The 27,974-nt window shown below is 41.8% G+C and overlaps 1 protein-coding gene across 2 annotated transcripts; it reads left to right on the top strand.

Annotated features, from left to right (window-relative positions):
- LOC145451022 (uncharacterized) lies at positions 1-27,974 on the top strand. 2 transcript variants are annotated; one of them, XM_080329507.1, is made up of 40 exons: positions 1-157; positions 1,486-1,626; positions 2,206-2,316; positions 4,942-5,016; positions 5,099-5,215; positions 7,359-7,442; positions 7,832-7,959; positions 8,639-8,804; positions 9,511-9,648; positions 9,712-9,846; positions 10,236-10,385; positions 11,188-11,399; positions 11,779-11,932; positions 12,803-13,002; positions 13,072-13,254; positions 13,997-14,141; positions 14,207-14,353; positions 14,776-15,006; positions 15,343-15,536; positions 15,603-15,730; positions 16,378-16,547; positions 17,133-17,267; positions 17,641-17,820; positions 18,530-18,673; positions 19,491-19,574; positions 19,637-19,798; positions 19,860-20,012; positions 20,850-21,017; positions 22,824-23,061; positions 23,284-23,416; positions 23,925-24,065; positions 24,124-24,259; positions 24,463-24,708; positions 24,772-24,951; positions 25,170-25,310; positions 25,377-25,646; positions 25,738-25,938; positions 26,247-26,369; positions 26,428-26,616; positions 27,217-27,974. In XM_080329507.1, exons 1-40 carry the CDS (start codon positions 98-100, stop codon positions 27,280-27,282), a joined length of 6,159 nt encoding a protein of 2,052 aa, XP_080185633.1. In that variant the 5' UTR covers positions 1-97; the 3' UTR covers positions 27,283-27,974. The 2 variants fall into 2 exon arrangements, with proteins under 2 accessions (XP_080185633.1, XP_080185634.1); XM_080329508.1 differs by lacking the exons at positions 1-157; positions 1,486-1,626; positions 2,206-2,316 and adding an exon at positions 4,650-4,874.

The following is a 27,974-nucleotide window of genomic DNA, read 5'->3' as shown; positions in this document are numbered from 1 at the left end:
GAATTTTGTTTAGTAGATGTATCTTACTTATCATTTGTGTTGTTTCAGTCGACGAATGTGCTGCATCAAGTATACTTAACTGTTCGTTGTAGCCTATATGACAGAAAAAGAGATACATTCAGACGTGTCTAAGCTATCATTGGAACGTGTCGTTAAGGTAGGTGTTATTAATTCATACGTTTTGTACCGAATTGGCATAACGACACTAGTATATAGATCTATTTACCTTGCACATATGTTAATAGGAGAAAAACACATCTCTCCCTGCCGTTTTTATTTCTCCCGCCCGCCGACGATTCGTTAGATACATTATGATTTCACGGCTGAGTGGCGCTGCATTCATGGACGTTGGTTTCTGTTTTGAGAAATTCGAATTTCAACTGTCGGGTGCGCGTCAACAAAAGACTCTGACTTGAAATGATCCCGGTGCATGTAATCACTTGCCCAATATTGGCGTTATGTTTCAACACCCACCGTGTAAATAAAGCACATGATCCGGAATATAGGAATTCTAGGTTCTTGGGGTCTGGTTACAAGATGGTAATGCGGGTTTATAGGGAGAGGCGGTCTGAGCAGATTCGAGTGATGCCGTAATAAGACTCAATGACCTCTTCGCTTTGTATAAGTGTGGATTATGCTATGGTCCTCAACCTGCGGGTGCCCAGTGATAAAGTAATGAGCTACGGAATGGATATGGAAGACTAATTACGAAGATAATGTTTTATCATATGGCCGGAAGTCATGGCAGGATAAATGTTGGCGTGGTAGATATTAGTAATATTGTTATTTTGGCCTACGTCCAATACGCACTACAAATATTGAGCCCTACGTTGAAGAGTTGATAACTTATAGTACCGATCATATAATGTCCTGAATCTTAACATCTGATATATTTAACTGAACTTATAAACGACCTTAACACTAATTTGTCGCAAAGTTGGAATACGATGACTTGTTTGCGATGCTCATACCAAGATTCATTCAGAAAGTTTAATCGCATTAGTTAGTTTGGATACAGGTAAAGAGATGTCCTTCACACCTAAATCGCAACTTTAGGCTGTAACCGAGCTACACTAATGGTAGTAGACTGCAAAACGATGCTATTTTGGTGATATCTTACAAGAATAATTGTATTCATCAACGGCATTGAAATACCATCCCGTCGGTATACCGCCAAGTATTTCCTCATTAACTCTGAGAAATATCACCGATGGTTATATGAAATATGGCAGTACAAACATAAGGCTTAATATTAAGATGTCGGCTCAATACAGTCTTCAAACGGATGTTCTACACCTCAATTGTGATCTGTACCTTATTGATGGAAGTTGAAAGTGATAACATGGAAGGTTGTTTAGATAAGCTATACGTATCGTGGAAGTGGTTAGCTTATTATACAGCCTAACCTTTTCTTTATACAGGTAGAATATAAGGTATTGTTACTAGTGGTGCATCGGTATTTCTTCATTTCGACTTCCGATACAGGATCTCGAAGACAAACTAAGGGATTCAGATCTTGAAGGATCGGTGCGGTCAGTGGGCTCTCGCGTAAGAGACATAATTACAGAAAATCTCCAAGAGCCAGTACGGAAACCAAAAGCGCCAGACATGGCTTCGTCAGGAGTGGTAAAGTTCGATAAATATTGCATTACCATACTTTAGTTATTTCATTACGTATATCTCGTCTTTCTGCTCTGGTTCCAGTAAAGATACCCCTCTATGACGTTTTCACCCTTTGGGTCTGTTGTAATAGATGTATTTACCTTATACCTCATATAATAAGTCACTCAATGGCTTCCCTTATGTTCAAGTTCAAGTTTATTCATAAAAGTTCTTAATTTCAAATCATCATGTCCCTCTCATTCGTCTTATAATCATTCCATTTTACACGAATTTGTAGTTACGGGAAATAAAATAAAACAAACTTTATAGCTCCTGCGATATTTTTATGTTGTTGTATAGTGATATTTCCTATGGACTGAATTCATTCATCAGTGTAGATTAATTGCGTCATTCGTGAAATTCACGCAGTCAATGTATTTTGAATCGAATAGAATAATTTGTTCGGAATAAATATGGGATGATATTTGTTATCATGGACAACGTTACTTGCTTATGCAGACAGTACTTACTCAACCTCGTTGCGGAGTATTACTGGTCAGTATTCAGCATTGTAATACTTTTATCCACCCATTGTATTTTCAGGACGACAGTAAGATACTCCAAGCGGAACTCGATAGAATGGAAGACGCGCTCTCCCAAGCACGTGCAGAAAGAGATGAAATCGCCATCAAATACAACGCTGTTAGTGAAAGAGTAAGTTAAGTCTATGAGTTTTGAGTCGAATTGTCCAGATGCAGTCCAATCTCCAGGCAGCATTCAGAATCGCAATCTTGAACGCAGGGATTTGTAGTTCTGTATGAGTAGGCTACATGCAGAAAGGGAGTGAAAGAGAAATTTAGCATATGTGTAGCTTATCATGTGTCTGAGAGGTTGATCCAATTGGCCGGAAAGGCACTAATGGGCGAGAATCTCTTGAGGACCGATAGCTATAACAATTACAATGATCACATTTTTAGAAGTAGATCTCCGTAGCCGTGGAAGAGTACAATTGGATAAAATTCCCTTTGTGCATTACGTAAATGCCAATGAACTCTAAACGGATATATGGTTGCTGTGGAATCAAGGTAGCCAATATGTCCATTTTACACATTTTGAAAAAATTAGCTTTCGGCCATATCTTGGCCATGGTTAACTTTGAATCAATGTGACAAACATAAACAATAAACACCGCCAAGATTCGGAAAGAAAATTTTACAAAAATTTGATCTTCTCTCAATTTGAAAAATAGATCTCAAAATTCGACAAAATGGACATAAGTTACTTTGATTCCACTTCGACGATATATATTTGTAGAGAAAGAATTCCTAGATATCCGTGACATCCGTATAGCACCTTAGAAGTCCGAGTGCGAGTCGCACTTTTTAAAGTCTTGTATAGTCAGTGTAGGAGACGCGAAGTTCGATATAAAGGAGTCGGCAGGCAGAGTCAGAGTCGCAATTTGATTGCAGCGTGTCGTAAGATGTCGCTAACATAATTGATCACTAGAGATCACAAGAGAGAGTGGCGAAGTTTTCCCGATTCACAACAAAAAGCCATTCCCATGTAATCTGTTAATTTGCACATAAATATGTAGGCACGCTGTTCAAAATAAATCAATTCAGTATTGTGAAATTTGAGCAAACAGGATTGTGTACTACCCTTTTGAATGTGATCCTATATTGAAATTTAAAAAATCTCAAATTCATAGGTGTCGCGAGTGTTGATAAATTTTCAGAGGATGCTGTCAAGATAGTTTGGGACTCACTGAAGGCTGTCCTAATGCATGTTGCTAAATTCAGGAGAACATATGATATTTAATGATATAGATTAATGTCGGGAACGTAACTTGGCAATGTTGCTGTACTATATAATTTCATTGCAAAAATATTGATGGAAATTAGATTGAGTGTTTGGGTCTGAAGCATAGCGCATGCATGGAAGATGCAAAGCGACGAAGTTATTTACTTAAATGTTTCTCTGTGTTTTACGAGTTCGGCTCAAATTGTAGCGAGATTGCGGAATTCGTAATACAAGAGGAAGGAAGGGCCGAAAGGCTATGCGTATCGTTTTTCGTGGTATCATTGCTTGTATGTTTATCGTTGATATAAAAGAACGCCGTTAAGATACACAAACACAACCGTACATTTGTACACAAGTTAGTGCTTGGTTTGTGCTAGAGCTCATCTTGAATAGCGTGGGATAATATTTGATCAACGATTGAAGCTGCTTGAGATGAGACGACGTAGTAGGCCTATTTTATTTGACGGGACGAAGCGCCAACGCTCCGACTCAGTGATGATGACGGATATAGGTTGAATATCATTCTGTTCTGTGTTATAGTAGCATTCACCTCATGTGTCGTCACTTCATTGTCAGGGATGTCGTTGCGAACAATCAAAATTATAGGCCTATAGATATTTTTGAAAGTTATCAGATAAGTATGTGGCTCAATCTGGTATTATGATACGGGAGAAGTCTAACTTTTCTTTCTCTATTATAATGTGATTTATTTTGATTCGCTGGGATATAACGGGATTTATTGTGATGCATTGCTTTTTACGAATGCATTCTTTGTAACTTCGGAAAGTTTAGAGGCAACTTTCTCAGCCAATTCTTTGTCATGGAAGTTTTGCAATTGATCAGGTCAAGTGCGTTTGGCTAGAATTTCCAAAGTCGCGAAAGTTTTCTCTGAAATTGTGGACAATGATTAATCGTCAGAATCGCGGTATCCACATTCTCGAGATGTATTTTCCTACTACTCGTGGACGTTGATATTGTTCAATAGCCGGTATGAAGTAGTACTCGACGTGTTTCACTCAATCAATAGCTCGGTGGGTTGCGAGCAACACAGGAACGCAATTGTCAAGCCAATTAGTAGTACAAATGGTATGAGTGTTGTGGAAGCAGCTAGCTACGAGTTTTCTTGTGTTTCAATATGGATGCGCCTAATGAAATGATAATCGAGACATATACTTATTCTCTCTTCATATTCGTCTGTAAGTAGTAATCTTCTTTCAACAATACATTCCATTCAACGCAGTTTAGTTATGATCTTTTGTTTGCGCCTTTGTAGCTCAGCGTCGGTAAGTTAATTTTAACTCTGTAAACGAGGACGATCGCGCTAAGGGTGCCGGTTTATCATCGTCAGTTCGGCTGTAGCCTTCGTTAGGACAACTGTAACAGTAAGAAGAGGTAGCTTAGTACAGGAAAAAGGTACAATGTCAGCCGAAGATGATATACCGCCAATTTCTGTTAGAGCCAGGGTCGACGAAGTGAGTTACTTGCACCGTCAAGGTTCTTGTGCATGTCTGATCATAATGTGATGAAACTATTTTGCAGCTCGAACAAGCCCTATCGCGGGAAAGTGGTGCGAGGGAGCGGGAAGCTGTAGAGAACAATTCACTCTCACTGCAGGTAAAGACTGCTTTCTAATGAATACCAGTCCCGGATTATACTGGAGTGCAAAGCGAATTTAATCATGCGTATATTCACACAGAACGCCGAACTCAAACGCAAATTGGAAGATGAGCAGGCTTCCTACAAGCGCAAGCTCCAAGCGTACCAAGAAGGTCAACAGCGCCAGGCACAACTTGTGCAGAAATTGCAAAGCAAGGTTGGTGCAAAAAAGCGGAAGCACACGGGCGGAAACGGAATTGTTACAATGCTCCGAATATGTAGCCTAATGTTTATTCAACAAGTCTCGCTAGCGTGTTGGCTCACGTCATCTCGTTGCCATAGAACTCTTTATCTATGTTTTCTTAATCACAGAGATACATTTCGACGCATTGTCTCGCCGACCAACTTTGGCGTCGGTTTAACAATAGTCTTTGTATCGCTTGTTCAAATGACCTTCCTGTAGTACTACTAACGAGTACGATTCGTACGAGGCCTAAGTATTCCCTTCAAGTATTTGCTTTCCCGTTCGCTTTGGGTGGGTCACATATTGCGGCGGATTAGAGCAAAGTAGGCCTAGGTATCGCGCAACCTTGATAATAATGCTTTCAAAACAAGGCGCAAGTTCGGCGAACGCCGTTATTATCCATTTCACATATGTGACTGATTAATTCAAAGTCAAGGACCCATTCAGGCGCAGGGTCAATTGATTTAATCATGACTTGACACGTTGCATCTATTGATGTTGCACTGTCCTCGTTAGAGCGGTAGTTGATGCTTCAACGAATCGATTGATCCTTGTCGTTTTATATTAAATATAACAGATGTCCAATGTCCAGCTCGTAATTATCCTAGTTACGATATCGATATATGGGCCCAATGAATTTTCCTTTCGATAAATATTGTTACTGTTACCAAATGATTTAGGATATAGGATGCGTTGATATCTAACTTTTCAGGCAAAAGTTTCCGACATTGACGGGATAATATTATAAACGATAAATACTGCATAAAGTGCCATCTTTGCCCCTCTAATTTCCAACTTGAACAGTGTGGCGTCATATGTTGCACTACGTCACAATGGGTTCGTGACATCACGTTGTTGTTCAAGCAATTTCTTCCCCGTCCTCCTTTGATATGCCTCTCCCTAAATTTTGTCTTGGATGGTTTCGAAACTGACGTGATCTTCAACCATTTAGTCTAAATTATTGTGTTTGATGGATATGTATGTGGTGTGGATATTCTCACGATTTACCATTGCATGGACCCGAAAATTTCGGCTCATACATTCGCGACTCAGATTTTCGAGCGCGAGATTGCGTAAAAGAATTTTCACTCGAAAGTACTCATACATTTTCAAAAACATGTGAAAATTCGTGCGGGGCAGATTTGTATCGGACCCTATTTAGTGCAGTAAATAATTTCCATCAATCAATTGAGATATGGTAAAAACATCCAGTACGATGATAGAGATTGTGTGCTGATCTCAGGTCTTACCATTCACTGATTTTGCGATCGAAGTTGTGATAGCTGTGTAATTACTTTGAACTGATTCTCTTATTTATCATGGTCAATTATTATAGCAGTCAATTTCAGAAGTAAGTTTGGATAAAATATAGCCAGTGATATGTATCGCGCTCTCCGGTGCTGTACTATAATTTGGTTCAGTGTCGTACTGAATCCGCCTCATTTATAGATAGAATTCTACACAGGGCCTGTTATACTTAAGTGGAACTCCTAGTGTGACATACTTCACCCGGAAGATAAGCAACAGTAAGCTATCCGAATTCCGAGTTTTTGTTAAACCGCCAATTTTACACAATAACTATTGAAAAACTCTTTGCCAATCGTACAGTCTCATGTATTTATCTTGATTTCGCCATGTCATTACGAAGCGCCATACCGATTCGTATGGTAATCCGAAGATTTCATTTCCTCGGACATTAACCACATAGTGATATTCCGGTCGACTTTGATTAATCCTAAGAGTGCTAAATATCGGTCGGATGCTCCGATGAGTAATATAATGGGGTCAAATATTTATTCGGCTGTTCCATAGTCGATTTGATCACGAAATTGTTTTTGTCATACCATCGCCGAAAGATTTCTTGAAACTTGGCGATTGTGACATCGAGTTCGCAATATTGAGCAGCTCCTGCGTGTTTCGCATGTACGATTTTAGATGTGTCCTGCAATTTCCCTTAGAATCTCATAAGTTGAAACATACCCGATTTATTGATACCTCAATCGATCTCAGTTTATGTCAGCGCTTTGATAAAAGCATGTTTGCGCACGGGCAAGTTCGGGCGTACCTGGTCCTGTCCAACCACATATATCCTTCAAATTATATCAACCCGTTTTAGGTGTTACAATACAAGAAGAAATGCGGAGAGCTGGAAAAAGAACTGAGCACGATGAGAGCGGAGATGAGTGACTCGAGAGCAGAGGTGAAACTGCATTTCCTGTTTCCTTCTAGAAAACGAAAACAATCCTATCTACCTTTAATAGATCTTTAATAGGCAAATTTCCGGGTCGCTGTGCGTATATCGAAAACGTTTAATGTCACATTGATTTTGTACAATAACAATTATAACCCATAGATTTGTACACTAACTATTCAATCATCGCTTTTTACATATCCCAAAGTATAGATTTACATTTGGAGTATTTCACTCGGTGACAAATATTGCCATCTACGCGTTTTTCTCGATGACGTATCGTATAATATTTATGGTCTATACACTTTACGTTTGCAACATAACAGTCGATGAATCTCTGAAATGGTGGTTCAAAAAGTACTTCTTAGTACTTGGTATCATTGCGTGTTCTCGTACAGATGTCAGACACTGCCTGTCACCTTCAGTCGCGACTTGATAGCACGGAGGATAGATTGCGCAGAAGCGAAGAAGATCAGACTCAAACATTGGAGGACGCTCTCATGGAACTCGAGAAAGAGAAACAGAGGTAACCAGCTGCTCCGCGAGACTATATCCGATTTAATTGTCGTCACAGAACAAGTGAAAAATCATCTCAAACATGTAAATCGATTGCGCGACTTCGCATAGGGTTCAAGTCGAAACCATCAAATAACGCCGGCTTGAAAGCCGGCGCGTTGAGTGAATGAGAAATGTTGACTTTACTTCCAATGTTTGCCACTCGGGATCGCGTTGTTATTGGACTTCCAACCGGCGATGCGAGCCTCGATAACCATGTCAAATAGATCTACGTAACCGCGTCTGAGTTAACATTACAGTATCTAGTTAAAGGTGTACCTGAAGCGATACAGCAGAGTGGGCTTAATTTGTGGAATTTGATTATGTGAGAATCCTACACTCTTCATATACTCGTAGCTCGTACAACTATGAGCGGTCGTGGTTTTATCGTTATGTTTACTATGCCGGAGAACACTCGCATTCTTCCACACAAGAAAGTTGTCAAATCTTCACAAACTTTGATTAAAGGGGCACGACGCCACAGAGATATATAGCTGCAGCTAGAGTGCAATGGTATATTTTTACCTGCATCTCGAACGCAGTGGCTTTCTTAAAGAATGTCTGCTGCCAAAACGTTTCTGACATTTGTGACAACACATTAGTGCCCCTTTAAGCCACGGACAGCGCCAACATCATCTGTCCTGATTTAGACGAAAGAGCTTCGCTGAAGTCAATGCTATCTTGAGAGAACAGCTCGAAAGGGCCAATGAATCCAATTTGGAACTGACTAAAGACCTTCGCAAGGCCACTGAGGAGTTGGAAAAGAAGAAAGAAGAATTCGCCAAGAGAGAAATCGAATGGAAAGAGGAACAAGAGGTTGGTTGGATTGGAAAACTTGGTTCCAGTTCCGGTGTATCATTATCATTCATAGCAGCGTGTTCTATAAGAAATAAACGTGACTAAAAAGGGCGTTTCGTTAGTGAGTCATCCGATTCTGAAAGCTGTTAGTGCTAAGAACATGAGAGGTAAATCAAATCACAAACTAAGTATATGCTCTCCGATCCAACTCTTTGAAGTAAGATCACATTCGTCAACGGGCGATAAGCGATACTATGAGTATGCAAATATGCCCGTAGCGCGTCAGTAGAACACAAAACCAAAACCAAAATTATAGAATCTGAATCTTGCAAGTAGGAATCCCTCGTCTAAAGATCTCATTCTGACTTGAAATGTACTAAATCCACATCAGTATAGCCTAAATGAAATTCTTATGTCAATCGTCCTTGTAATTGTAGGCTACACCGCGGATTTTTGCTGACAGTATATTTATCAAAGTTGCAAGGCAATAGTTTCGTCGATTTTAATAACAGGTCAAGTCCCATAAATATTTCCATTTATTTCTTCTGAATGGTGTTTTAGAAGTCACGTAAACTCCCCTCAAATAGAGCATAATAGCACAGAAGTTTAGCTCCATAATATCGGTACGACATATGGCCTTCACCATTCATGAACTGTGTCAGAAGATTATATCCACATGTTTCACGCCGCATGTATAAATGACACGCAGTATCTATCTCTTCAGCAATTCAGCACGTACTTCGGCGACGAGCACAGCAGGCTGCTGGCTTTGTGGCGATCTGTCGTCTCTATTCGCCGCGGATTCACTGAACTCAAGTCAGCCACGCAGCGCGACTTGACCAACGCGATGACCGACGTTCAGGTATGCTGTCTAATAATATTTCCGGTCTATATTATAATATTTACCAGCATGCGTTGATTGCAGAGAGGCGCCCGTCTACTCCACGCCGCTTGCTTGAATCTGAACGCTAATCAACGGGTCCAGGACACTTCCGCCAAGGTTTCTCTCGAACGCGAGAAAGGAGAGCGTGAAGATATGGAAGATCAGCTGAGATCAAAGGTATAATCAATAACCATCATTAAAGGCAGTGGTTCTCAATGGCCTGTCTGTGATAATTTACCTGCAGGTACATGTGTAGAAGTAACCCATAACTCGTTTAAGACCACTTATATGTGGAAGCTAAGAAGGCTTTTTAACAAAATTTGTTTCATTCCCAAGATACAACTTAGCGATATTTTGCATTTATCGAAATTTTTGTTTAGAATGTTTGCATTTGAGCTACATACATTTCTCATTATTATATTATTCTAATTTGGGTTAATTGTGATTTTTGACGGTTCACCGGCCTGCAAAATTTATTTTGATATTTTACCCGCCCTCAAGGTAAAAATATTCGGAATCAGTGACTTCGTATTTACTGATGTCGGATTTTCCGTTCCGTGATTTAGGTCAAGGAGATGGTGGAGATGCAGTCTGACTTTGACGGCGAGAAGTCGCGAATGAATTCCAAGATCAACGAGCTCTCGGTGGCTTTGGACCGCGCGAGGAATCAGCTCGCGGAACGTGACGTCGAACTTCCGTCACCGCGTAAACCAGCGGTAAGTCGTTGGCGTGTGATTGGCGTGAGCCTCAATTTGGAGTTAAAATCGATCGTCCGGTTTAATGATTCCGTTTGGAGCTTTTCCGGTGTTGTGATGCGTATATTAGCTTCGATTTCAATGGCAGTTTATGCCTAATCCAAGTTATTTCCGGATATTGCCTTCTATTTGGACGTGATATAAACAGTAATTAGTTCAGTTTCGATTGCCAAACATGTAATCCGCGTATCTCACGTAAAAGTAAATGATGCATGCTTTTGCGGGTATCGACCCTATAAAAACTGGTGCCATTGTAGTGATTAGTAACGAAGCACTTATAATGTTTCAGAGTACTGCAGTAGCCTATAGATTTTGTGTTCTTACACTGCTTACTCGGGCGGATGTGTGTTTTACACTACTTCCACTTCTAATTGAACAGTTTCTGTAGGCAAAACCACTTACTTTTGATTTTGAAAGGTAGAAAGCACTTTGCGATGAGTTTTCATACGATTAGAATTGTTGACAAAAACCACATTAGATAGCCCCCGTACGAAGGTTACTGAACTATTTGTAGTGTAAAAGTCATTTTGGTTTCATCTTGAACTTTCAAAAGTAGCCACCGCCGATTAACCGATAAAAGTATGAGACCAATCGACCAAACCTACTATTCGCAGCTACTTGAGTAATTTTCGTACCTTTCCTGTACTATTTGAACTTGAAGTAGTTTTGACGTGTCTTGGAAATATAGCTTCGTCGACTTCTGCTTGAGTAGCAATGCTGACTACTTCACCATCTCTCTTTTAAATACGGCGACATGTTACAGGCTAGCGCGCAACGCGGCGAACAAGACGCATCCGAAGACGAGGTAGCCCGTCTACAAGAAGAGAGAATAATCCTGGAACAGTCGCTGCGCGATATCGCGCAATCCGTAATCGCCGATGCTGACCTGGCCGTCGCCCTCAGCGACAGCCCGGTCGGAGGCGCCGCACTGGACGACCTCAACAACTCGCTGGGTGAATACGGCCAATCTCCGAGGTGAGATAAGGTTCCTGAATCCCGTGACAAATCAAAGGTGGCCAGCAACGAAATAGGCTACTTCTCATTTTTCGAAAGACACAAATATATACTTTGCATACTTCGACTGCACTTGACCCAAATGGTTTTGTATCTTCGCTATTTCCCCTTGGATACTTGAGCAGTTTTTTTATGCAATACTACTTTTTCCGCTTTGGATTTTGAAGAGTAGAAAGTAGTGCTTTCCAGATATTTCATTTTAAGTATAGTTTTGACACCATTGAAAATAAATATTTCTACTTGAAATCTAGTTGAAATTTACGGCGTTACTTCTACTTCCACTTGAGTAGCAACGCTTACCACTTTCGCCACGCACTTGACAAATAGTATTTCGTCACAGACGTGGCCTGTCGCCGGGACGCGCGGTCTCACCGGGCCGACGATCCCCGCGTAGAAACCGATCGCCGGCCTTGCGTGGCGTTTCGCCGTCTTTCGCTGAATCAACATACAACGCCGTCCAAGCCGCCTTGCAAAAGAGACAGCTCCAAGTTCAGGTACGCTGGGTAGATTTAGACTGATTAGTGATTATGTAACGCACCGTCCCGATTGATCGCCTAATATACTACAAAAGTTTCCCGGTGTTGTCAGGTGTAGATTAGCGGTCGTCGCAGTTGACAGGCGAGCCGCAACTGGGACGATGGTTCTGAATTAGTCGTTTATCACTGATATTGTGATATTGTAGTGTTCAGATCGATTTTATTTTGCACAAAAAGCTTTATAAATCATTTAATCCCACCTGTCCAGTCCGAAATGCGAACCGCGGATAAAATATTGGTTCGCAACTATCGATACAGGCATTTGATTTTGAAATTACCCAAAGATCTCATGCGTATCTATTATGTCTTTTTTCACCGATAGCCAGCTGCGGAATTGACTTTTTAAAGGAGAATTGCGCTACTCTAAATATGTTGTGGTCTCAAATTAAAGTTGTAATTGTGAAAAACATTTTGGAAAAATACATTATCCTCACAAAGTCTCCATATTTCAACAGCATATGAAAGATTTACTCGAAATGTGCCAGTCCAGTCTATCTATCTTTGTGGTATCGAGGTCACGCGCCATCGCTTGTTAACCCTTTGCGAAACTTCTATCACGCATTACTTCAGTGTTGCGCGTACTAGACGCGATCAAGTAGTTCACAGATATCTGACAACTATCGAAAATTCCGTCTCCACACCACAGAACCACCCCGCCGACTTAACAGTGAAAATATGTCCCCAGTAAGCCAGTGAGGATTATTGATAGCTAAAGTTAGCTGACATCGAATAGTGTTGACATACAGAGACCGGTATGTGCTATTTAGGATTTTAATATCTTCTGAATTCGCATTTCCTTGCAAAAATAATGTTCTCTGGTGCACGCAGGAACTGAGAGCAAAACTCGACGCTTCCCGGGACGCCGCCAGCTCCATGAAGAAGCAGCTGTCCGACAGCGAAGTGACTCGACGCACCATCGAAAATCAACTGCTCGCCTTGAAGGAAGACCTCGACTCCACAAAGAGAGAGAAGGACGACGCTCAACGCGACGCTTACAGACACCGATCCACTGCTGAGGTCGTTGGAAGGTATATTACGCGCACGGTTGACTTACTGCAGTGACGTCACAGAATTTTTATTCTTCATTTTCGTTACAGCGAAAAGCAAGAGCTTGGTCGCATGCGACAAGGCCTGCAGGCTCAGATCGACGCTTTGCAGACTGAGAAGGAGAAGCTGCAAGCGGCCAACGCGGAATTGCAGAGACAGCGTGATAACATTGAAGATGAGAAGGACGATCTGTTGAAGGACTTGCTGCGACGAGACAGGGAATTGTCGCGAGGGTAATTATTCTATTTACACTATTAAAACTGGACTTATGCAGAGGTTGTCTCGTAGCGACGTGCCTTTACTATTTCGAAGTGCTCAAGTGGCTGTGATTTTAGGCTACTTCCCCTTCTACTTAGAGTTTTCGGTTTTTATGCTAATCTAAGTCTAGAATAATTGCAAATCTCTTCTTCTGCTTGTACTCGAGGAAAAATTGAGACATTAATTCTACTTCTACTAACTAAATTGCAATTTTCAAATTTAGTACCGCAGTACAGTCACACTCCAACTTGAGTACCAACAATGACTACTTTTACCATCTCTGTACTTATGACATGCTGTGCCTTTGTGCACCTACTGCATACCCTACCCATAACCTAAGCATTGTGTTAACCTTTGACAATAACAAAATTGCAGGCTTGCATTATGGCAGTTGGATTGAGCAATATTGAATTCGAGATTTCGATGTGACGTAACAGAATCGTTATCATCACAAATTCTTATAGAACATATAAATAACGCTCGCTAGTGCACACATATATTGGGGGCTGTGAAACATACCGTGATCCTATTCCGATCCACTTAGCCTAATACGTTTTTGTAAGGGATAATGAAGTTGAAGTGGTCTGATAAAATCGCCAGTAGTCATCTCGGGATGTTTGTCCTACGCTATACCAGCACTGCAAGATTTTACTCTTGCAAACATGAAGTTTCATTGATATTTCTACTTGAATCAACATCTTCATATCAATATCTCAGCAACAAGATGGTGGAAGCCATGGACGGAAAACAGTCTTCACTCCGCGAACAACTCGTATCAGTCAAAGAGCAGCTGAACCGCGCTTTGCTGGACAAGGAAGTCATGGAGGCAGAAAAGACAGAAGTCGTGGATGCTTTGACCAAAGTAAGGCTTCGATTGAATTACGTAAACCCTAACGCAATCAAGCGTAACCGTCTGACTTGCGACAGGTCGAAGCCCAGAATGCCGAAGTCGAACTCGCATTGAACAAGTTGAAAGTGGAGGAAGCTAGCTTGCGAGACCAACTCGCGAAAATGCAAGCTTTGAACGAAGGACTCGCTCAAGACAAGGTTGATCTTCATAAGATTATCTCCCAGGTAAATATATACTTTTTTCGATGTGCGTTTTTGAAATCATCCAATATTACCCGAAGGTGGTCAGGTCACTAACGGATTCCTACTTTTTCGGACTACTCGAATTGTTTTTGCCTATTTCCACTATTACTCAAGTGAATACTTCAATTTCTACTTGAAGACTAATTCTACTACTATTTGAGTAGCAGTGCTGACTACTTTGATCAGTGCTGCGTGTACCTCGTTTTACTGTATCAAGACAAACGTACAAGCAAATTTGGCGAAAACAGTGGTTTTCAAGGTCTTTCTTGCATAACCGAACTTATTCAATAACCTCTCTTGCATCTTGAGAGTTTCGTAACTGAAGCACTTCGAGTATCGAGCACGTCGCTGTGTAAATACAGTCGAAGCGTGATGTCCTTTAACCGAATTCCTGTCAAATTAAGATGGAAGAAAAGCATGCCGCGTTGGGCGCGGAGAAGAGCGACTTGGCGCAAGAAAAGGACAGCATTCGCGCCGAGCTGATCAAGACCGAACAAGAGAAGATGGACTTGCACAACGAGAAGCAAGGTCTCGACCAGAGCCTTCATCTCACGCAGCAGAGCAGGGAACAGCTCGAGCAAGATCTCATGCTCTTACATCGTGAAAAAGCTGAACTGGTGGATAGCCTTGCGCAGGTATCATGAAGCGACATCTTTTACGATTCTTACTGTTCTCGGGTCGTTGTGTAGGAGGCCGATATTGTTTTTAGGTTATAAGGAAATTGATGCTAGTTACACGTAATTCATGACTATTTCGTAGTGCTTTGTGATTATTGTCAGGGTCTGACACTACTGGATACAGAAATGTCGTACCATCAATTATTATCAAAATCTCCGGCACTCAATATTGCAGCAACTGAAATGAATATTGCAGCAACTTTAATGCGCACTAAATCCTCCAATCTAGAACTTCACGCTGGTACTCATTATCCCGATTTCCTTTTATTAATTTATCAAAATGTCATTTATCAGGTATCCAGACAGCGTAAAGCGCTTGATGAGGAATTGCAACGCGCCAACGAAGACCTTCTGCGACAGGCTGATTCCATCAACAAGTTGTCGCGCGAAAAGGAGGAGCTAACGAAAGAAAAGGCGAATCTCGTCGTGCAAATCACCGCGTCCGAGCGGGAGAACAGGACGCTGTCCGAAGAAATCGCCGGACTTCGGTAAATATTCGACTTTGCGTCGGACTGGAGCGGTGATCAATGCTCATACCCAGACGCTTTGTTTAGGGCCGACAAGGAAGCTCTTGAAACCAATCTCTTCGACGCTCAAACCAACGGCACGTCGTTGGAGGCCAAGAAGGAACAACTCGAAGGAGAACTCAACACTATAATGGCTAAGAATGAAGCGCTGCAAGGTACGCGGGATTAATATTAACAGCGGGTTCCGTTGGTTCATACGATGATTAGAAAATCCAATTGTTAAAAGTTGGACTTCCTTGTCCCCGCTTGGGCTATGGTCATTATGCCCTGAAAAAGTCATTGAAATCGTTTTAGGTGCATAGTTGGCACTATCATGCTCCTCTTGAACGCGTTCACTCATATCTCTCCTCTAGTTATATTTTTGTAGGTCGTGGCTGCTGCCACATTAAGGTTCTGGTTATCGTAACTAGTTGTCATCGGCCCTATATGATAGTTATGACAATATGTGAGGATGAGACAGAATTCGTCCGATGTCACTGTCTTTAGATATCCGTGACGTATAAATCGTTCATCTAATCATCATCATCATCATTTTAGTTCTGCATAACCCAAGAGTCAATCGTATGGGAATTCGTGATATGATTATCTCGATGTATCTCAATGGTTCTTGTCACATTTTTGGTTTTAAGCCTATAGAAATGAGTAGGATTTTGCTCGTAATCAGTATAACACATCAGCAATGTACATTGAGAATGAAAGTTGAGCTATCCTGGCAAAAGATACAATTATAAATAAGTTATTCTGTGTGAATTATGAACTTTCATGCACTCTTATGTAATACGTCATCGCGACACAATTGCAGTCGACATTGGCAAACTGCGACAAGAGATGGAAATCGAGACCCAGAAATTGGAACGAGACAAACAGCTCTTAAACCAAAAACTCGGCCAACAAGAGAGAGAAGGTCAAGTTGCGCTGAAGACGGAACAGCAGTCCCACGAAGAAGATCTGGAAAAATCAGCCCGCGAAAAGGTAAAGTCGCTATATCCTGATTATACTTCAATTCATAGTCGAGGTCAATGTGGCATTATTCGTCCGGTTGTAACATAGGTTCTATTGCAATATCGACCATGGATAATCACATATTAGCAAATTGAGATAATGCGCTAACGTCGCACATAGAAATCCTTAATGGTATCCCAAGCTTCCACATTTAAATACCCGGTATAATACTAATGGACGCAAATGACGTTGAAGTATGACCGTTTCTAATAGGCTATTTAGTGTTCAAATGTTCGCCCCCGCCTCGACCTAAAATGCAGGGATATCCGTGCTAAAATGTCGGATTATCGCCATACGAAGCTATCAACTGCGTTACAGATACTAATTGGTAATCAATTCGTCAAGCTGACATTGTTTGAAATTTCGACTTTCCTTTGCAATATGTAGAAAAAGATTGGCACGCTGTCCCGAACGAGAGAATAACTCTTCTCGATATCGATATCGACGTCGTTCCAAAGTCGAGATCAGAAATTTGAATGCAGCTGTCGTATTCCAGCTTTTGATGCATTCGTGAGAATGTGCTCGATTTTTCATCTTAACCTTCTTTGTATTCAGGAAACTCTACGACTCGAGCTACAAGCCGAAAAGGAGGAGGCGTTGCACAACGCCAATTTGGAGAAGGAGGAACTTGTTGCTAGGTACGAAGCCGAGAAGCAGGAACTGCAAGAAGACATCGAGGCTATGAACCAGGTACGGTAAAGTCATTAAGGTATCGAATTTCACCAGCGGTATGATTTACGTGGCAATAGAAGGCGGTATGACCTACCTTTGTTGTCTTTGTTCGAAAGAATTCTATTTGCGACCGGCGTCCTTGTGGTCGGTTTATAGTTCCCGTAGCGCCGTACCGTCAACATACCGAGAATTGTTGTGCAAATATCAGTATATATAGTATTGTTGCCGGAATAGCAGTACACGCCGATGGACAGAGAGACCATATTACGCGCTGAGCTTTATAATCTCTGGATGAGAGATAGAATCAGAGTAAACCGGCTTATAGATGTAATCTGCGATCCACTATGCGAGGGTTAGATGAAAATAATCAACGGGGTTTTATGATCGTCAGGAACACAACGAAACTCTGATCCTGGCCGAGGCCGAAAAGCAGCAAGCGCTTTGTATGAAAGAGACGGAGAAGAATGCTCTACAGGAGAAACTCAACGCCGCCACTCGCGACCTAGACCAGAAGGGAACCGAATATGAGAAGTTGCGTCGGGAGGCTCTCTCGAAACAAGAGCAAGATAGGGTAAGTTACAATTATGCATATATTTTTAAGTTATACACTCAATTAAAGGATTAATGTGATGAAAATGACACATAAGCTTAACCTAAACGTGCTCTTGGCACCACATACAGCTCACAGTGAATTGATTCAACAATCTCTACCGGCATTATCTCTGTCATGCGTGACGATATGCCATTACCATCCATCCTCCACATCTTCTACAACAGGATAACTTGTGGAGTTTTCTTGGACTTGGAGTATTTGGTTGTATTTAGCTCAATCATGTACATTGTACATCGTACAGATATGCATTTATTTCTAAATTATCTACTATTATATATGACTAGGTTGAAATGGCACATATGTAACTTACAGTGAATTTATACAACAATCGCGGCCGGCGTGCCGATACGAGCCATCACCATACATTACCTACTATAGGATAACTTGAGAAGTTGCCTCAGACTTGAATAATTTGGTTGTATTCAGCTCAATTATATTCAATTGTTATGCATTTATTGCCATGTTATCAGCTGAAATAAATGAAAAAGCTGAGATGAAATGAATCATAAAGTTAACCTAAACGTGGACTTGGAAGTGAATGTAACTAATAGCGAATTGATGCAACAACCTCTGCCGACACGACCTTAATCATCCGTGACTATAAGATGCATCACCATACAATTATACGACGCGGGTAGCCATCGTCTGAATAAGGTTTTCTGTTCAGGCTTCCATGAACCAGAAGCTTCAGGAACTGAAAGATTTCCGCACCCAATTCGAGCTGAAAACGGAGGCGCACGAGCGCGAAGTCAAGCAGCTCAATGAGAACATCAAGCAATTGCGCAAACAACGCGAGGCCGCCATGAAGGAGGTAAGTCGAGCGCAGCACTGTTATGATGCAATAATGTTAAGTATAGAAGTGGTCAGGTCAGTAACCAAATACTTCTGCCGGATCGGAGTACTCAGGCAGGTATTTCCTACTTTCACTAATTACACAAGTTTCTATAATTTTTGGTAAGTCTACTTCTACTTATCTAAAATAAGTCTACTTCTACTTAACGGCCTAGAATACTCGCTTTTCACTTCATGGAAATCGCTACTCACGACATCACCTGTACTGGAGTAGAAATTTACGAAGTTCCTTTTACCTCTACTTGAGTACCAACTATAACTACGTCGACCACCCTCTATAGGTATAAATCACATCAACATATTGGTATCAAATGTGCCTCCTTGTTCCTTCTGGCCATTCCTATGTCCATGCCAAATGGTCAAGACTTCTCATTATTTTATCCCAAATAGATCAAAACTGGGGTTGATGAATTCCAACTTCCGTCCCGGTATTGCAGTTACTCGAAATGTAATATTTCAGTCATTATCGACATTGATATGATATTATTATGATATTATGAGGTTCTGATTTTATCTTCATAAATCCGTGATAATTTTGATAATAATTTTTCGATACTTTTTGATGAGGGCCACCTCGAAATTGCAAGTGCCGGGATGGTGAATACTGAATACTTAGTTGGATGCACGAAACTTTTATCAATGTTATATTACCGTGTTGAAAATCTACAATTTAATTTGATAAAAATCACGATAACAATAGTCGATCATTCCCGCGAGGCCTGCGATGCTTAGATAAAATCGCGATAGACGGGGATTATAATATCGTAACGTCACAGGTCGAAGAATTGAAGTTGCAGCTACGCATGGTCGAAGACGCCAGGGACAGCGTGCGTCGCGACTTAATTGAATCTCAGAGAAGGGTGAGTTTAACATCTGCCCTCGACGGGGCGTGTTTTGTGAAGGACTCCCCTACTTTGAACAGGTCAGAGAAACGGAAGAATCTCGCGAGGGTCAGAGGAAAGAAAACCTCGAACTCAAGAGAAACATGAACGATGAAATCCACGAGAAGGACGCTATCCAGAAGACCAACATGGAGCTGAGATCGAAAGTGAAGAAGGCAGAGCAAGAAAGAATTGCCTTGAAGGTAACAGGCTTGGAAATTTGCGTAAGCGTCGCGATCGTGAGCTTATACTTTTTATGCGTAGAGAGCCAACGAAGAGAAAGACCAGAAGATAACCGTTATGGAAGAGAGCCGATCCGGAGTCCAAAAGGAGAACGGTGACCTTCGCGCTAGTCTGCGCGAAGTCGAGAGAAGCAGACTGGAGGCCAGAAGGGAACTACAGGAACTTCGCAGACAGGTACGGCTTTCACATTGATTTTGGAGGATTCCTGTAATAGCATCGACTTATCGTGAATGTCGAAAGTCGTTTGATGGAATATCCAGTGCAGCCTGTAATCGGTTGACATGTCATCTTGATATCAATAAATCGAGAGAACCGATTTTCATCAGAAGGTTGACCGATGGATGCAGATGTTATAAAAATGTAAATTAACTTGATCATATTAGATCAGTCCGATTATATAAATTATTGATTAATATCGCCGAAGTGCGCTGTAAATACATGGATTGAGTATAGATGAATTGACAATGTTCCCACCCTAGTGAACGATCTAATCAGGCTATCGGCAGTTTTTGGTACCACATTTTGCTGTCACACAAATTCCAATGGTTGAAATCGAGTCAAACGCACCAATCCTTATGGAGACATATCACAGGGGTGCGGTGGTCTCTGAATACCACCTGAGTATCACTTTTGTGCACCTTCTTAGAATGCTACCTGAGACAGAGCCAACTCCTACGATAGATTTCCATAAGGATTGGTGCATTTGAATCGTTTTCACCCTTCAGAATGGGCGTGAAATCAAGATATTATACCAGATAGAACCATATACCTAATTGGCACCTTACGCGATGGTGGAAATCGGCGAAATGCACGATTTTCGTATACAGTAGGCCTACTGTATATTTTTTATTCTCATGCCAATTCCAGCCCATTCCAACTTCAATCCCAATTCAAAGACAATATTCCAATATGCATCGCGTATAGATAATCTCAATCCAAGATAAATTATCTTGTTACAATCGAAACTGATTCGTTGAAAGGTAATAAATACCATCACGTAAATACCACCAGGTGAAAATGCTCGACGGCGAGAACAATAAGAAATCCAAAGAGCTCGAAGATCTTCAAGTCCGCGTGTCACGTGACGAAGAGCGAGAAGAAGAGGCGCGGAAGGAGTCGTTCGAGCTGAAACAGAAGATCGTGGCTACCGAAGCCAGCAAGGAACAAGCCCACAAAGAAGTAAGCGTAACGGCATCTTTTCGTAATTGCGTTTTGCCATAGGTGGTCAGTAAAGCAGTATGCTTCCATTTTATCGAATTACTCAAGTAGATTTTGCCTACTTTCGCTACTTACTCAGGTGATTATGTTCTAGACCAGGGGTCACCAACCCGGTGCCCGCGGGCACCAGGTAGCCCGCGAGGACTAGATGAGTAGCCCGCGAGCCCGTTCTAAAAAAGGTGGAATAGCTGCATTTACTATTCGTCAGATTATTACCAGTGATCTTTTAAATATATAGATTGATTGATTCAGCTATTCTTGTTTCAAATACACTAACATGTAACTTACATATATAAACACTTAAAAATATCCTCAATTACAATTAGTAATATATAGATGTATGTGATAGAATCACCGGCAGAAATTGAAGATACGCCGCATTGCCTATACAGGCGACATGACGGAATGCCATTCACGATCTTCTTGAAATGGCGGGGGGTTCCGTTATGATAGCTCGACGTCCAGGACAATGCCAAAGTAGTGAACAATATTACTATTCGGAGTTAGATGGCCGTGAAGTACTAGCAGATTTTGAATATCTGTATACCCATTACGTATTGCATCTTTTGACACAGCTTGTTTCTGTTACACTCAACGCAGTTTAGTATACCAGGTTTCTAACTTTATGTAATCGTTGCCGCTGTCCGATATAATGAAATCTTGTCATTTCTGGATGCTGAACAGTTAGAGATTGAAATTGTAACACTGCAAAATGACCCCCACCTCAGTCTGCAGCAAACGTTTGGTGCCTTGTTGACACGGTAAAGTACAGTGGTGTATGCGCAGCAGCTATGAAGGTTGCAAGCGTCTATGGTTCAACTTATCGTTGTGAATCAGCCTTTTCAGACATGAACTTCATCAAAAACAAACACAAAACACGCTTAATCAATGCACGCTTAATCTGGAACACTCACTCAGAATTGCAGTGTCAAGTTACATACCAGAGTACAGCGCACTAGTTGATATCATGCAATGTCAGGCTTCCCACTGACTGCTATAGAAACAGATAACATGATGTCCACTGTCCAGTCCTGCCCAGTGTTATGAATATCAAAGCGGAAATACAGTGTGGTGCGGGTAAACGGCGGGAGTAAATAGTAGCCCGCCGCTTCAATCGTTACGCAAAAGTAGCCCTCGGTTGCAAAAAGGTTGGTGACCCCTGTTCTAGACTACTTCCACTTCTATTTAAGTTTTTTAAGGGAAAACTACATCGTTTTTTACTTTTCGTATTTTGCAAGGTGGAAGTATAGTCTTCGAGTATGTTTCATCACGATATCTGAATAGCGAATATATTTTGGAACATTGAATCTATTTGTAGATTCGTTTCTCATTTTGCGTTCGTCGCGAAGATACACACCGCAATTTCGATTAGTTAGGTACTTTTCCAACTTTCATTCCACTCGAAGTAGGCTTGACATGTCTTGAAAATCGTAAATTTTACCTGAATAGAGAGTTGTGACGTTACTTCTACTTCTCTTATTACAGCTTTCGAAAGTACTTGTAAAATTACATGACGCAATAATAAATCGGACATTATTGCGTCATTATCTGGTGTAGAGATTAGGACTGTTTTATTTCCTTTATCGTGCCCGTAACTCTTGATCAGAAGCACGCGGAATGTCCGTCGACTTAGTAAACGTTATTGTGAACGTACTTCTGAAATTTGTATTCAAATTCTGTAACACAAATCAGTTACTTCTACTAAATAGTAAACGATTTCAATTGGACCACCTCTGCTTTTTGTGACTGCAAGGCTGTGTTTTGCAGAACTCCCTGCTCACGAGGAAGCTCGCCGAGATGGATGAGGAGTTCCGGCTTCGTGAACGCGACTATCTCGGACAGCTGGCGGAGAGCAGCGCGCTCGAGAAGCGACTAAAGGAAGACCAGCGCAATCTGCTGAACAGATTGGACAACGCCGACGAGGAGTTGGCTGAGAACAAGCTGAAGCTTTCTGCTGCGGAAGGCAGAGTGACTGGATTGGAGAACGAAATCGTCAAGTTGGAAGGTATTTGCGTCCATCTTTCGAAACAGTGACGAGGCATTTTGCTCGACCTCGTATACAGAGGTGGTTCAAGTAGTCATCAGTGGTACTCAAGTAGAAGTAGAAAAATCCACACCCCCAAATGTTCATCGGCACTCCAAAAGTTTCATCCTGGCTAGCCATATGGCTGTGCCTTACCATGCGTATGATTCACGCCCCGTATTTATCCATTGTTTTGGGTTACAGGCAATAAACGCGATGTCGAATTCAAGTTGGGCAGCCTTCACAGCGCATTGAGAAGGACACTCGGAATTTCGCGAGTCGGTCGAACGTCGAGCCCGATGAGAAGCCAACGATCAATCAGCCCATCGCCGAGAAGGTATATTTACTGCATTCCATTATATAATATTATATAATAATCATGATTATGATAAAATAAAAAATGTTTACAAAAATAAAATATTTAAAATAATAGAATATAATAAAATACAATATAATATATAGCCTCATATTTTCGAAAAATCTTTCTTCGGTGGATATTTTTGAGTCCTAAGGTGACGTCGCGATATGGCACATCTAAAACGCAAGTTTTAGCGTATTTCCACCTTTGTCCAACACGTATACAGATACCGTATATTTCTCCACTGTCATTTTCAAGCTATATTTAATGAATTTTTCAAATCAATTTATTGCTAAAAATTTCATCATGTCAATACACCACAAGACTGCGATACAATGAAAGATAGGAAAGTGTTGAAATGACTTGGAGTATATTCTTCAAAATCAGACTCCTACCTGGCCTAGGCGATTCGTCGGGATTCTTTGTCCTTGAAATCTTCATATGTTTTATGCTTCAACTTACAGCTGATGTTCAACATATGTTTTAGGCGTTCCAAATCGCCAGGTAAAGGATACGACAATACCTATTCCACCACTACAGACGGACGGGGCTCACCGATACCCACCACCGGTTCTCCGGACAGAAGCCGCAGTCTTTCTCCGGGACTTAATCGCTCCAGCTCACCGCTGTAGGACAAGTCGGTTGAATCCGAGAACACAAGCACTAAACAGCGCTTTACGATTCAGGAGAAGCGAGCAACTCGTACAAGACATCGATCCAGAAGTTGTCAGAGCCTCACTGCGCGACTTCTTGCAGGAACTCAAGGACAGCCAACGCGAGAACGACGATAGGAAAATTGAGAATTCGAACATCACTAGACAAGTACGAGACGATTTCAATGCGAAGCCGCTATAATGAATCTTTAGTCCGTGTTCGTGGGTCATGTGTTAGTATTTTTTTTTGCAATATGGAATACCGGACTTCTGGGAATTTTATGTTTACTTTCGGCTTCTATTATATGCTGATAGTGTAGGCCCATTTATGGCGCTTAGGCCCACGTAAAACATCTGTCCATCCACCCACAGTTGGCCGAAATGGAAGCCGACCGCGACAGAGCCAACCAGCGCTTGCAGCAACTCCAGAAATCCCTCGGCGAAGTAGAAGAAGGCAAACGCGGGTCGGACGGCCGCCTTGCTTCGGCACAGACCGCCCTGATGCTGCAAGAGGAGACAATCCGTCGACATGAACGCGAGAGAAAGGCAAATGCCGAGAAATACGCAAACGTCGAGCGCGGAATGCAGAACGCCGACACCGACCGACGAACCCTACAAGTGAGCGATACACCAGTGCCGCGCGCGACGCAACGCAATAACGTCGTATTTTCTTGCCTGTAGGAGAAGCTGAACAAGATGAAAGCGAACGAGGCTCGCATGGAGGCGGAGAAAAAGAAGTTAAAGGAGCATCTTGAGATGAGCGAGCAGAGAGCCACTCAGCTTGAAGTGGCGAGGCGCGCTATCGAAGGCGACTTCCAGAGAAACAGGCTTACCATGAACGACAAGGAAACGGAAATCCAGGTATGGAGATATACGGCTGCAGATGTGGTCGTCGGGTCGAAATAGCACCGGTATTACAGCAATTGAATGTATTTTCACAAATTGCACTCATTTTTACTTTAGTGTCATCAGTCATTCTGCGTTCGATGAAATACATATACTTACTATACGACCTAGGATAGAAGTTTTCTCGTTGCTTAAGTACAAAAATGAAGCTATTAACCCTTCCATTTATTCAGGTGCTACAAGAACGAAACAGCAACCTCGCAAGACAGATTCAAGATCTCGAAGGTAAATGCACGTCGTTGCAACTTACCATCGACCGACTCAGCAACGCTCTTGCCAAGACCGAGGAAGGAGAGAGTCATCTCAAAGATAAGGTGAGGCGACGCAAATATAATTCATATACGGGAAGATTGTACGAAAACACATTCGTTCCGCCGCAGGTTCAGACGCTATCCCTCTCGATGTCAGAGAAAGACAACACCACAAGCAATCTCCAGGACAAGATCTCTCAGTTACAGAAACTACTCACTGTTAGCGAACACGACCGACGCGTACTACAGGAACGTCTCGAGGCTGCCAGGCAGGCCGTGGCGGACGTGAAGAAGCAAAACAATATGCTACAGGAACGCGTGCAAGGGTTGACTCACGACAATGAAGAGGCCGACATTCGCAAGGCGGAATTAGAGAACCAACTGAAATCCCATCAAAAGGTAGGCACAAAGAAAACATCTACAGTCACATTCACAGCGCTTTCATTCTGTTTTGAATCGAAACATGTATGATGACCGTGCGTTCTTTCAGATGTTAGCTCAACACAAGGAAGCGGAGACCGGCTCGAACGAGAGAATTCAAAAGATGCAAGATGAGAAGAAGGTACTGCAGGAGAGAATCACCGGACTGCAGAGAGCGATCGCGCAGCTCGACGCGGAAAAACGCGAGACCGAGAGAAGCGCGGTGCGATTAGAAAAAGACCGCTCGGCTTTGAAGAAGACTTTAGACAAGGTGCGTTTTTGCAAATATTTTTATATTATTGCTGGGAAAGATTACACTATCACCAACGAGGTGCTATATATATACCACATCGAACGATATATTTCCCCGGAAACAGAACGGGTGATATGTAATATGGAGAGGTGGTCATTGTTTTGGGCCTACTACCGTTTCAAATTTTTGGGAATATATATATATATATCAGTGTTCCAACGTCATAACGCATTTGAAAAACCCCATATTTGGATAGACCAGCACCAAAGCTAACATTAAATCGACTCGATATGATTGGTCGTCGGTCACCATTGCCACTCACGCAGGTTGAACGCGACCGCTTGAAAACCGAAGAGGAAGCTGTGAGACTGACAGAAAATCGCGGCCAGCTCGACCGTTCCATCCGAGATCTGGAATCCGAATTGGACGACTCGCACAAAACGATACAGGTTCTTATCTCACTTACGTAACTGCACTGGAATTCTAAAATTAACCACCGATTCCAAGGCTCTGCAAGCGCAACTCGCGGACACGGAACAATCGCACGCGTCCAGATTAATCGAAATCACGACCCGTCACCGGCAAGAGTCGGAAATCGAGGTGGAGCGATTAAGAACAGCGCAAATTCAAGCCGAACGTACCCTGGAAGCGAGGGAAAGGGCGCACAGGCAGAGGGTCAAAGGTCTTGAAGAACAGGTGGGCTTTCGTTACAGCGATCCGTTATCCGACCATCGCTCACTATGAATCCATGTGACGCCCAGAGGGGTTCACTACTGAAATTATTCTGCTTTTTCCGAGGGCTTAAATAGAGTTTTCCTATACTGACCGTAGCTGCTCAAGTGGTTTTATTTTTAAACTACTTCTACTTGGCAGTTTTCAGTCAAAACTACTTACTTTTTGCAATTAGGATTTTGCTTTACGCGTGCATCGCTTATTTGCGTGAAATTGTCATGACCATTAGGCGAAAAGCCCTTGTATTACGTTAATGGGATATATTTTCGAAAAGCGATCCTTTGTAGTGTGATTGGTCAGTTCGAGTTAGTCAAGACCCAAGAAGATGCACCCTGCAATTTCGAAGCCAGCCCGCTCATCAAATTGTGCGACATCCCGACCAAATCTACTTTCTAAATTACTTAATTGAGTACTTTTCGTGCCTTTCACTTCCTACTTCAAGTAGTGTTGACATGTCCCTGAAATCGCTACTTCAGCTTGTAATTGAGTACAAATTTATAGCGCTATTTTAAATTTTACCTGAGTAATAACGCTGACTAGTTTGACTGTGGTGATGCCTTTCAGGTTACTACCATGAAAGACCAGCTAGCTCAAGAGATAAGACGTCGACAACCATACAGCAGGAAATAACGGAGTCGGGCATTTGTTCTGACCATTCGATGGCGTATCATCACTCAAATATCAATTATCCCAGATATAATATATTGTTTACTTGGGTAGCATACTGCCGTTCCCTATCGGATTTTCGGATACTAAGTGTCGAAGTCGGGCGGCATAATTTGTAGACGTTTCGTAGGTTCATATACGTATATACACGGCGTTGTCGGCAATATGCCTATTCTTTTTGATGTTTTACAGATCCGCATTCCTAGAACTTGATTGTAACGTAACTGAATAATTCCTTAAAATTGCGTCCGAGTGATTACTGCCCCAATCAAAGCTAGCTGGTCAGGAATATTTTGAATGCGGATGCGTATGTTCAATTCTGTACTTCTCTAGAAAATCGTGTAGGCTTGTATTGGCGCTTTTCTTCTTCATGTGCACTGGACGTCACGTGTTACCGAGCCTACAATCGTTTATATGACGTTGTTAGTGACATTTTATGAAACTTTAGGGTGATATATATATAAATATATCGAGTTATACCCTTGCTGACAAATTCATATAGTTTATATAATCAGTAGTGTATATCTGTGTGGCACTTCCGATGCATTCTGCAAACTGAAGAATTTTGTATTTGCACATAATAGCTCTCAGCATTTGCACGCAACACTGTTTCCAATATTTCGTAGAAGCCAATAATAAATTTGATATTTTAAATA

The sequence above is a fragment of the Botryllus schlosseri genome, chromosome 11 (assembly GCF_051294905.1).
Source record: "Botryllus schlosseri isolate E-star chromosome 11, Bs_hap1, whole genome shotgun sequence".
NCBI classification, from domain to species: Eukaryota; Metazoa; Chordata; class Ascidiacea; order Stolidobranchia; family Styelidae; genus Botryllus; species Botryllus schlosseri.
Note: the sequence above shows the minus strand (reverse complement) of the source record. Positions and strands in the feature narration are given on the sequence as shown.